Source organism: Chlorella variabilis, assembly GCF_000147415.1.
Source record: "Chlorella variabilis unplaced genomic scaffold CHLNCscaffold_18, whole genome shotgun sequence".
NCBI classification, from domain to species: Eukaryota; Viridiplantae; Chlorophyta; class Trebouxiophyceae; order Chlorellales; family Chlorellaceae; genus Chlorella; species Chlorella variabilis.
Window position 1 is genome coordinate 544,157 of NW_005435070.1, and position 10,724 is coordinate 554,880.

Here is a 10,724-nt window from a genome sequence, read left to right on the forward strand (position 1 = left end):
CGGCTTTGCTGCCGCCTGCCGCCGCCGCAGGGGTGCTGCCTGCGGCGGCGGCGGTAGCGCACGTGGCAACCCCCCGCGTTTCCTTGCCTCCCATCCACCGGACCCCGTCCTGCGCTTCACTTTTGTTTAGGGAGGGGCTGCTCACTGCTCATTGCTCATTGCTCATCGCACACTGCTCAACGCTCATTGCCCTATATCCCACCCAGCCGCAGGACTCCACTGCCGCCCGCGCCCCGCCCCATCTGGCCGCTTGCGCGCCCCATCCCCCCTCGATGGGGCCCGCCCACACCGGGGCCTCCCCCCTCCCGCCCACTGCTTTCTCAACGGCCCCGAGCCGGGGCTGCCCTCATTGCATACATAGTGCGCCTTTCCCTGCTTTTCTAGTGACCTAGCGTTCCGCACTGCCGTTTGGCCAGCCCATGCTCCCGTACCGTTGCGTTTCTCCCCAATGCGCCATGCCACTTTGCCAGTCATACACACGTTTCGATGCGTGCCCTGTCAGCTGCTTGCGTTGCATGTCGCCTTGCTCCACCCCTGTTTTATTGCTTTCTCTGCTTTCGCCCGGTTCCCGTCCCGTTTCGGCGGGGAGTCTATGTTGCAAGCTAGTTCTTGCTTTACCAGACTTTAAGCCCACACAAGCAACCCACTCTGCAGCGAGGATGTGGCGGACACAGCGGCAGCACAAAAATAGTTCAGAGGGGGCAACAGCCGATGAGAGATCGCAGGATTCGGATTACGTGCCGTCCTCTGGTGAGGAGGACGAGGATGACGGGCAGTCAGGCCTGGAACGGGAGGCCGGGTCAACTCACGGGCGGGCAACCGCCGCCAACATAGCGCAATTCAGCAACAAGCCACTTAATGAGATTTTGGACTGCCTGCGGCGCTTCAAGGTCCGCATCCCTTCGCTGTCGGCCAGGCAGATGCAGTCTGCGGGCTGATGGCATCTGATCCAGTTGTATTTGCATGATGCTCCATTGGTATCTGCCTGACCGCACCAGAAAGCCGACTCGCTGCACTGCGGATCACTGCCGCAGGAGCAGGCACCTGCCAACCTCGCCGGCCAGAAGAGCAGGTTCAGCCAGCCGCCCAAGGCTCACATGCCGGAGCCCGAGAGCTGGGATGGCTGGCGCTCGGTGCGGTGCCAGATCCGCGGCCACAATTTCTTTCACCCCGTGCTGACAGCCAACACCAGGCTGGGATGCAGCTCGACACATGACGAGCTGGCAGCCAGGCTGTCCGAGGAGGAGGCGCAAGCGTTGCACCGAGCCATGTTTGCCAAGCCCGTTCAAATCAGCTGCAAGAATGCAGCCATGCTGCTTGAGCTTGCCAGCAAAGTGGCTTATGCCCCGCTGAAGCAGGCCGTCCGCACATTCTACGGGAGGCTGGCGGTGACTGCGGAGCGCGCCAACGCTCCGCGCCGCGCGCGGGCGCAGCGTGCTTTAGACAAGGTGGAGCAGGGCGCACGCGAGCGCTCTACAAAGCAAAGGACGCGGCAATCCAAAAGCGCGATGGAGAGCAGGCAGCCGCGGAGCAGAAGTATGCCGCAGCAGTGGCGGCGGCGGCACAGAAGCGCGACACGGCGGTGGCAGAGGCCCGCCACAAGTGCAATGCAACGGTGGCAGCTGCCACCACAAAGCGCCAGGGGTCGGTGGCTGTCGCCAAGCGCAAGTACGAGGAGGCGGTGCCGTTCCGTTTCTGAGCAGGAGCTGCACTGGCTCATTCGTGTTGCTGTCTTGCGTGCACTCCGTACCGCCCTGCCAAGTTAACATGCCACTCAGTGGCAGCGCCCCGACTGGACTGAATAGCTGTAAACAGAACAACTGACAGCAGGCCATCACACATGCGGGGCCATGGCTGCAATCTCCTAAGCTTTGGGGGGGAAGCTTCACACAAATTTGTCCAGCTTGGCAGTGACCACCCGCCCCTCCAGCTCCGAGCCGTTGAGCAGCTGGATGGCGGCCTGCGCGTCGCTGGGCGTGGCAAAGGACACAGTGCCCCAGCCCTTGCTGCTGCCGTCGGGGTTGGTCACGATGTCGGCACGTACCACCGCTCCGGCGGGCCTGCGGGAGGCAGGCGCATGGAGTCTGGCGCGGGCGGGGCCTCCCTCCCTGGACAGCCGAGCTGCTAGCTGCTGGAGGCCTCCCGGGCAGCGGAAGCAGGGGCCGGCTGCTGAACAGAAGCAGGCGGCCGGGCAGGATCAGGCAGCAATCCCTTCAGCAATGCGCAGGGGCAACCCACTTGCACATGTCCTTCAGGTCCTGCCAGGAGGTGCGGTACGGCAGGCCGTGCACCACGATCTGAGTGCCGGGCTGCAGCCAGGGGGTGGTGCGGTGCGCAGGTGAGGACGGGTCAGGGGTAAGGGCAGGGCAGGCAGGGGAGCAGAGGGTAGAGCAGAGGAGGAAGCAGGCAAGACAGCGCAGCGAGGCAGCTGTGCTGCATGGCACGGCTCCCTCCCGCGCTCACCGCTGCGCTAGAACCGGGGCGACCGCCCGAGCCGCCGCCCGCCGCCACCACGTGCCGCTGCTGCTCGTAGCCGCCGCCGCCGCCTCCCAGCGAGGTGCTGGGGTCCTCACGATCCTCCCTCACCTGCGGTCCGGGGGCGCAGGCATAGGGCAGCAACCATGCGGCGGCTCAGCAGCAGGGCAGCGCAGGGGAGCGGGCACAGCACACAGCAGGGTGCCTGGCCTCAACCAGCCAAAAAGCCGCAGCAGCGCACAGCCAGCGTCTTGCGGGCAGGCTGTGCCTGCTGCTATGGCGGGTGGGGCAAGCCGCACTGTCTGTGGAAGCTGCGCCGGCTGTGTCGCTGTGCAGTCAACTGCGGCAGCGGCGGTGGCGGCTCACGTGGATCTGCCTGCCCCCCAGCTGGGAGTTGGAGAGGACAGAGATGGCGTGCAGCGCATCCTGCGGCCGCTCATACTCCACGATGCCGGAGCCCTTGCTGTTGCCCTCCGCATCCTGCGCAGGCGGCGGCAGCAGGTGCCGAGCGCCGAGGCGAGAGGATGGGCGGCGCTGGCACCAGGGTGGTGGTTGGGGTATGCTTCGAGCACCAGCAACCACACAGGCGCAGAGCAGGCCAGCTTGCCAGCTATGTGTTGGCACAGATCGTGAGCATGCGGCTCAGGTGCGATGCCCCCTCCTCTGCTGCCCACCTCCAGAATGTCGGCATGCAGGACGCGGCCGGCCTGCTTGAAGTGGTCCTTGAGTTCCTGCGGGTGGCACGGGCAGCACATGCATGCGTTGGTGGCTACTTGGCGGCACACCCATCCATGCATGGGTGTCGCTGGGGGGTTCGCCTGAGCAGCCGGGCGGGCAAGGCTCTCAGGCAAACTCGGCGAGGGAACAGCAGCCCCCTGGTTCATACATGCATGCACGCATCACGATTCCATCATGGATTGATCACGGATCCCATGCGCCACCCCCGGGTCACAAAACGCAAAGTGGGCAGGGCAACACTCCCCTAGGATGCAGCTGCGCCCCACTGCTACAGCATTGGCAGCGCTGTCCAGCTGCGGCTTGCCTGCCAGGTGGTGGAGAAGGCGAGGTTGGAGACGAAAACGCGGCGGCCGATGGCGACCGCCCCGCCGCCGCTGACGCCGCCGCCCCTGCACAACAGGTGCCGCCATGGTGTGGTGGGTTGGATTGCGGATCGCGGCACGCGCAACAGAGGCTGCCCGACAGCGCAGCGCCTGCAGCAGTGCTGGCACATGCTGAACCAGGCAGGGGCAGGCCGCCTGCTCCCGCACATGCACACGCCAACAGCCCCTGCCTCACCCGCGGAACTGCCGCTTGGCGGGTCCGCGGTCGAAGCTGCGCTCGCTGCCGCCGTAGTGGTCGTCGCCACGCAGCTCATAGTCGTCTCGGTCCTCGCTATGAGGAGGAAGCGACAGGAGCCAGGGGGCCACAAACAAGGTGGGCGAGGGGGCAGGTGGGCGGCTTATTAAGTTTGCAGGAGCAAGATTCCGCTTGCCTCCCGGGCTCGCCGGCCCCCATCTGCCTCCCTTTCCCGTTCTCGACCAGGAGCCGAGCCGCACCGGATGAAGATCTTGCGCCCATCCAGCTCTGTGTCGTTGAGCTGCACAATGGCGGCGGCCGCCTCGTCGGGCGTCTCAAACTCCACGATGCCGCAGCCCTTGCTGCGGCTGCCGGGGCCGGCCTCGCGCAGCACGTCGGCGTATCGCACGTTGCCCACAGCCCCAAAGTAGTCTTTGAGGTCCTGCGTGGAAGAGAGGAAGGAGTCCCGGTCAGCAGGAGGGACCAGGGACATGATCTGCACACAAACTTGGGTGGGGCTCCGCAGCCGTGCAGGGTCCTTCCCTGCCCTGCCTTGCCCCAGTTCCCCGCCGCCTTGCCTGCCAGCTCGTGCCCCAGCTGAGGTTGCCCACGTAGATGCGGCGCGCCACCCTGATCTCAACCGTCTCTTCGTGCATGCCGCCGCCGCCGCCGCCGCCGCCGCCGCCGCCGCCGCGCGGCCGCTCGCGCTTGCTCATCGCTACCGCTGCTGTCTGCCTGTGCCCTGCACCGGCAACAGATGCAGACATGGGGAAGGATGAAGAATGGCCACGGTTGAGCCGCCAAACATGCAAAGGGCATTAGCAGCATGCCGTCATTCACTGGTTTGACTGCTGAATTGCTTGCCGCCGCCGCACGCTGCCGCCGCCTGGCGCAGAAAGCTGGCTGCAGGGAGGCCTGCTAGGAGCGCTTGGCTGCCTCAATTGCGATCCAATGGCCAGCTCCACTTGCAACCGGCCTTGATCGTCGCGCCACAGCGAGCCAATCATCGCACCTGAGGATCAGCCTGTGCCGCAGGCCTTACTGTCCTGATGGTGATCTTTAAGCAGGCTACATCCACAGAGCAACCAGCGCAGTCTTCATACAGCGACTCCCCTGCCACGGAGGCAGGAGGAGATGGGGGGTGGATGATGGGAGACTCGGTGCATGCCTGGTGCATTCCCCGCATCGACAGGCCCTGCCGATAGACACGAGAGTTTGCTGGGCTCGTTATCTGCTGCACAGCCCACCTTCAATCACAATTCGCAGCGCAGCGGCGCCTGCGGGCTGGTGTCGGATTGCCCAGGTGTCGTAATCGGTCTGCAACACCCGATGCAGCAGCGGCTGCACGCTGCAGCACAGGCCCGGCTTTTGCCGGGCCTGCACCGCCTGGGCTGTGGCGCCTGCCCGGCCCCAATCCTGGCATTCCGTGTCGGAGCGCAGCGTGTAGACAGCAGCAGCCCGAGGCTGGCGCGGCGCGGCACGGCGCTGGTCACCACCGCCCGCCAGTCGTCGCAGGAGGCGGGCAGCGGCGCCAGCGGCGGCGTGGGCCTCTTCCCGGCCGGCAAGCGCCAGGCTCGCGTGCAGCTGCCCGCCCTCATGCTAGCTGTCACGGCGGCAGACGTGCTGGACCCAGCGCAGGCCGGCGGCGCGCTGGAAGCCCTGAGCGCGGCTGTGGCCGGCGGCGCCACGGCGGTGGTGCTTGCCCAGGGTGCCGACGGCGGCGGCTCTGGCGGCGCGGAGCTGTACGAGGCTGCGGTACGCCTCAAGGAACTGCTGCGCGGGCGAGCCGTGCTGCTCATCGCTGACCGAACCGACATTGTCGATGCGGCGGGGGCGGACGGCGCGCTGCTGACGGGCGCGGGCCTGCCCACCATGGTGGCCAAGCGCATGCTGCAAGACGGCCTGGCCCTGGTAGGGCGCGTGGTGAGCAGCGCCGAGGCGGCGGCAGAGGCGGCCGCAGACGGTGCCAACTTTGTGATTCTGGAGCCGTCCGGCCCGGGGCTAGCTGCTCCCAACTCGGCGGAGGCGGTGGCCTCCCAGCAGCAGCAGCGCAGCAGCGCCAGCATCCCGGTGGTGGCGGCGGTGTCGGGGGAGGCCGGCAGGGACCAGCTGGCGCAGCTGCTGGCGGCAGGCGTGGACGGGCTGGTGGTGCAGCTGGGAGACCTGCAGCCCGTGGCGGCGGCGCTGGCGCGGCGGCAGCCCGCGGGCGCCGGCGAGGCCGCCGCAGCCGTCATGCAGCAGCTGGCCGGCGGCGTGGCCCCGCCTGCAGCCTCTCTACCAGCCGACGCGGCAGCTGCCGCGGCGGGGCCGCCCCAGGCGGTACAGCAGGCGGTACAGCTGTCCCAGCTGCTCAGCACCAGCAGGGAGGAGCTGGTGGATGCCGAGCGCCAGCTGTTCACAGAGGCAAGCCCTGCTGCTGCTGTGGCAAGGCCGTTGCCGCTGCTGCGGCACGGCTGCTGCGGCGCCTGGCGCCCGCCCTGCGCGCTGCTGCCGCGCTATTCCGCACTGCGCCTTGCTGCGCCGCTGCCCTGCGCTCCACATTCACACGCGCATACACAACCGACCACGCCTAGCCAACCCTCCTGGCGTGCAGGTGCTGGCCTTCTTGGAGCGCTGGTGTCCTCAGATGGGGGAGGCGCAGCTGCTGCGGGACGCCGTCAAGCAGCTGGACGAGCTCTTCCTGCTGGTGGTGCTGGGCGAGTTCAACAGCGGTGAGCCTGGCAATGGTGGTGGTGGTGGTGTGTGGTGGGGCGGGGTGGGACGGGCTGTGGGGCTTCAGCAGCGACCCGGTCAGGTGATGCTGGGTAGACAGCAGGTCGACAGGTGATGCCTGGGTGGCTGTGGTGCCACGCGTGCACGCGCGCCAGCCCCGCCTCAACGCCTGTTCCTCCCGCGCGCCCCCCGCAGGCAAGTCTGCGGTCGTGAATGCCCTGCTGGGCCAGCGCTACCTTGCGGAGGGCATCCTGCCCACCACCAACGAAATCAACGTGCTGAAGCATGCCGATCCCGAGCACGTGCAGACGGCGGCGCAGGTGCGCTGCGATGGTTTGGCGTGGTGGTGTGGTGGTGGTGGTGGTGGTGGTGGTGGTGGTGGTGGTGGTGTGTTCTGCAGTGTGTGGCGGGCACGCGCATGCGAGCGCGAGTGGTTGCTGCGTGTAGGGACGTGGGAGAGGAGTCGTGCCGCGCGGGGCCCTCCCCGTCGTTCCGTCATCCCTGCCCGCCTGCCTACCTGCCTGCCTGCCCCACGTGTCCGCACCCACATGTGCAGGACGGCGACGGCGTGTTCACGCGCTACCTCCCCGCGGAGCTGCTGCGGGAGGTGAATGTGGTGGACACGCCCGGCACCAACGTCATCCTGGGGCGCCAGCAGCGGCTGACCGAGGAGTATGTGCCGCGGGCGGACCTGGTGAGCGGCAGGCTCCTGGGCTTCAAGCCAGGAGATGCATGGGATCTAGACCAGCCGGTGCTGGGCTGCGGCAGCCTGTCCGTGTGGGGGAGCCAGGGCTGGGGCAGGATGGGGATGGAGTAGCTCTTGCTTGGGCTGGGCTGGGCTGGGCTGGCAGCCGTCGTGCACACTCCGCTGCCAATACCCGCTGCTCCTTCTCCCGCCTTGTGCCGCCTTTGCAGGTGCTCTTTGTGCTCAGCGCCGACCGGCCGCTGACGGAGAGCGAGGTCCGCTTCCTGCAGTATGTGCGGCAGTGGGGCAAGAAGGTGGTGTTTGTGGTGAACAAGGTGAGGGCTGCTGCGGGCTGCTGGGAGGCACTGCGGGGTGTGCTGGGCTGGCGCGAGCTGCGGCCCATCTGCACTGCGCCATCTGTAGGGCTGGTGCGGTACGCCTTGGGCCGCTGCCAGCTGCCTCGTCATCTGGCGGCCTCGGCCTCGGCACCCCCCGTGCTGAAGGGCCGCAGCCCACCTGCCGTCACGTGCTGCTCCTTGTGCGCCGCGTGCCGCCCCCCGCAGACCGACATCCTGAGCTCGGCGGCCGAGGTGGCGGAGGTGGTGTCGTTTGTGCGCAGCAACGCGGCCCGGGTGCTGGGCGTGGATGAGCCGCAAGTGCTGGCGGTCAGGTGAGGGCCTGGGCATGGGGCGGCGGGGGGATGGAAAGCGGGGAGGAAAGCGGGGAGCATGGCGTGGTGACGGCAGGCAGAACGGAGCGGTGCTTTGGGCGTATTGGCAGCGCGGCCCTGCTTCCTGCGTTCAGCGGTTTGCCGTACTGCTTTGCCACCATGCTGTGCATGCTGAGTCGGCATGGGGCTGCGCTGTGCTGTGCCCGCCGTGCAGCGCGCGGGCGGCCATGCAGGCCAAGCTCGAGGTGCTCGGGGACGGCAGCAACGGCAACGGCAAGCTGTCGGGCGAGCAGGCGGCGGCGCTGGCGGCGCACCCGGCCTGGCAGCGCAGCGGCTTCGAGCCGCTCGAGCGCTTCATCTTTGAGTTCCTCACAGGCGGCAACCCAGCTGCTGCTGCCGCGGCGACGGCGGGCAGCAACGGCACGGCGCGAGGCGGCGGCGAGGGCAGGCAGGCTGGCGCGGAGAGCGTGCGGCTAAAGCTGGAGGTGAGAGGAGTGGAGGAGGTTGGGGGTGGTTGGCTTGGTCAGCTGCCACCTGGTCCCCGCCGGCCACCCATACTATCCCTGCTGGCCAACCGCTGACTTCACTGCCTGCCTCCCGTACCCCGGGCTCTGCTGCTCGCCTGCAGTCTCCCCTGTTTGTGGCGGACGCGCTGCTGGGAGCGGCGGCGCAGCAGCTGGAGCAGGAGCTGGCTGTGGCGCAGCAGGATGCTGCCAGCGTGTCAATTGTGCGCAGCCAGCTGGCGGCCTTCCGACGGGAGATGGAGAAGGAGGGGCAGCTGCAGGTGGGTGTTTTGCTCTGCTTTCTTTCTTTCTGCTGCTGATGGGGTGCGTGGGGGCCTGGGAGTTGCTGCAGGGCAAAATGCAGCGAGTGTTTGGTCGTGCTGTGGACAGAGGTGAAGGGGTGGCGCTGCCCAGCTGGGTTTAAGGGTGGCATTTGCAAACCCTGGCTGCACACGCCACTCCCCTGCCCACACACCCTGCAGCGCGACGAGGTGCAGCGGCAGGTGGCCGGCACCGCCAAGAAGGCGGCCGCCATCGTGGACTCCATGCTGCAGGCACGCTGCCACGCTGTGCTGTGCCACGATGTGCATGCTGTGCTGTGCTGTGCTGTTCATGCTGTATTGCATCGTGCTGTGCTGCCCGCTGCTCTGCGCTGCGCTTTGGCGCCTGCCAACACACTGCAACACACCCGCCTCTCTACACGCCGACCCCGCCTGCTCCCCCCCGCCTGCAGCTGTCCAACATGGAAGTCATCACCTCCTACCTCTTCGGCCGTGCAGACGACAAGCGCGCTCTGCCGGTGGCCGCCAAGTTTGACGAGGAGATGGCGGGTGCGTTTGCTTGGCGGTGGCGGTGGCGGAAGGAGGAAGGGACGGCATGGTGTGTGTGTGTGTGTGTGTGTGTGTGGCGTTGGGGAGTGCGCGTGCCAGTGTTTGAATGGCAGGGAGGCGGGCACACAGCACGCCTAGGGCAACGAGTAGGGCAGGATGAGGTCTGGGCTGCGGGCCGCCGTGTTCGTGGTTGCTCTGCTGCTTCTATGCGTGCGCCCACTGTGCAACCCTCCTGGTTTGGTGCCCGCCCTGCAGCCGAGGCCACCGCGGGGCTGACGGGCCTCGTGAAGGAGCACTCCGCCTGGCTGGCCTCCAACTGCCAGCGCCAGCTGGCCAACTACAGGCATGCACCCACCCCCTGCGCTGTGCTGGACGTGCCGCCCATCTCTCGGCTTGCGCTTGCGCGCCGCGTCCACCTGTGACCCGCACCCTCGGCCTGCCGCCTCCCGCCACTGGGTTCTGCTGATCCACCAGCCCCGCGCCTGCCTCCGCAGGACGTTTGCGGAGCAGCGTGCGGCGGCTCTGGACGAGACGCTGGATGGGCTGCTCAGCACAGAGCTGGAGGGCCTGGACTCTGATGCCGGCGCCCGCAGGTGAGGGTGGAGATGAGACTGCGTGGGCTGGGTTAGTAGGATTGGTGGGCTAGTGAGATTGGTTGGCTAGTGAGGGGCGGGGTAGGCCGGGATGGGTGCCACCCGCATATCCTGCCACGCCCGGAGGTGCCAGCCTGCCCCGCGTGCTCGTGCCCTGCTGGCACGCCTGCAGGCGGTGGCGGGAGATGCGACAGCTGACGACGGAGGCTGAGGTGGCGGCTGCAGACGGCGGCCCGCCGCCGGATGCTGAGGCAGCGCTGGTGGCAGTGGCGAAGCTCGACCCCAAGACCACAGGCGAGCTCGGCGCTTTGAGAGGGCCCTGGTGCTCAACACCCTGCTCTCCATCCACTCGCCACACACAAACAAATGCACACCATCGCGCGTCTCCTATCCCTTCTGTGTCTGAATCTGCCCCTCTGCTCCCCCTGCAGAGGTGATGCTGGAGGAGGAGGTGCGGGAGGCGGTGATCAGCACAGCAGGCACAGCAGCAGGTGCGCCACGCGGTCGACGGCCGCTCACCCGCCCTTCCTGCCCTGCTGCCGTGCCTCTGCCAGAGCAAGGCGCCCTCCCCCAGGCCCCCACGCCGCCCACCTTTCCCCTGCTGTTGCCTGCCACTCGTTTCGGCCCCCCGTTTTCCCAGCTGTGTCATCTTCCTCCACCGCCTGCCTGCCTGCAGGCGCGGCGGGCTTTGGCGTGCTGCTCACCGCCATCCTGCCCACCACAGTGGAGGACCTGCTGGCCTTGTGCCTGGCGGCCATGGTCGGGTATGTGTCCATCCTCAACCTCCCCATGCGCCGCGCCGAGGCCAAGCGCAAGCTGGAGCACACGACCACCGCGTTTGCGCAGGTGCGGCCGCCGCGGCCTGGGCGCTTTGCGGGGTGGCGTGTGCATGTTGTGGTGGTAGTGGTAGTGGGTTGTGTGCGTGTGGGTGTGGGTGTGTGGTGGGGGGGGGGGGGAATT

At 67.6% G+C, this 10,724-nt stretch overlaps 2 protein-coding genes across 2 annotated transcripts in view; one reads left to right on the forward strand and one right to left on the reverse strand.

The window, feature by feature from the left end:
• Nucleotides 1-1,885: 1,885 nt before the first annotated feature.
• CHLNCDRAFT_26116 (hypothetical protein) lies at nucleotides 1,886-4,264 on the reverse strand (the record flags this gene model as incomplete). Its single annotated transcript, XM_005845372.1, has 4 exons — nucleotides 1,886-2,060; nucleotides 2,239-2,309; nucleotides 2,464-2,581; nucleotides 4,032-4,264. 4 exons carry the CDS (start codon nucleotides 4,262-4,264, stop codon nucleotides 1,886-1,888), a joined length of 597 nt encoding a protein of 198 aa, XP_005845434.1.
• Nucleotides 4,265-5,100: 836 nt separating this feature from the next.
• The window catches only part of CHLNCDRAFT_137054 (hypothetical protein), a gene marked incomplete at both ends in the record, with an annotated part of 5,918 nt that continues 294 nt past the window's right edge, over nucleotides 5,101-10,724 (forward strand). Inside the window, 15 exons of the mRNA XM_005845245.1 lie at nucleotides 5,101-6,192; nucleotides 6,365-6,482; nucleotides 6,679-6,803; nucleotides 7,040-7,177; nucleotides 7,399-7,503; nucleotides 7,732-7,838; nucleotides 8,053-8,323; nucleotides 8,467-8,622; nucleotides 8,824-8,925; nucleotides 9,075-9,171; nucleotides 9,427-9,589; nucleotides 9,666-9,764; nucleotides 9,937-10,024; nucleotides 10,198-10,255; nucleotides 10,441-10,610. Of these exons, the coding sequence (XP_005845307.1) occupies nucleotides 5,101-6,192; nucleotides 6,365-6,482; nucleotides 6,679-6,803; nucleotides 7,040-7,177; nucleotides 7,399-7,503; nucleotides 7,732-7,838; nucleotides 8,053-8,323; nucleotides 8,467-8,622; nucleotides 8,824-8,925; nucleotides 9,075-9,171; nucleotides 9,427-9,589; nucleotides 9,666-9,764; nucleotides 9,937-10,024; nucleotides 10,198-10,255; nucleotides 10,441-10,610 (2,889 nt within the window). The remainder of the gene's footprint in view (nucleotides 6,193-6,364; nucleotides 6,483-6,678; nucleotides 6,804-7,039; nucleotides 7,178-7,398; nucleotides 7,504-7,731; nucleotides 7,839-8,052; nucleotides 8,324-8,466; nucleotides 8,623-8,823; nucleotides 8,926-9,074; nucleotides 9,172-9,426; nucleotides 9,590-9,665; nucleotides 9,765-9,936; nucleotides 10,025-10,197; nucleotides 10,256-10,440; nucleotides 10,611-10,724) is intronic.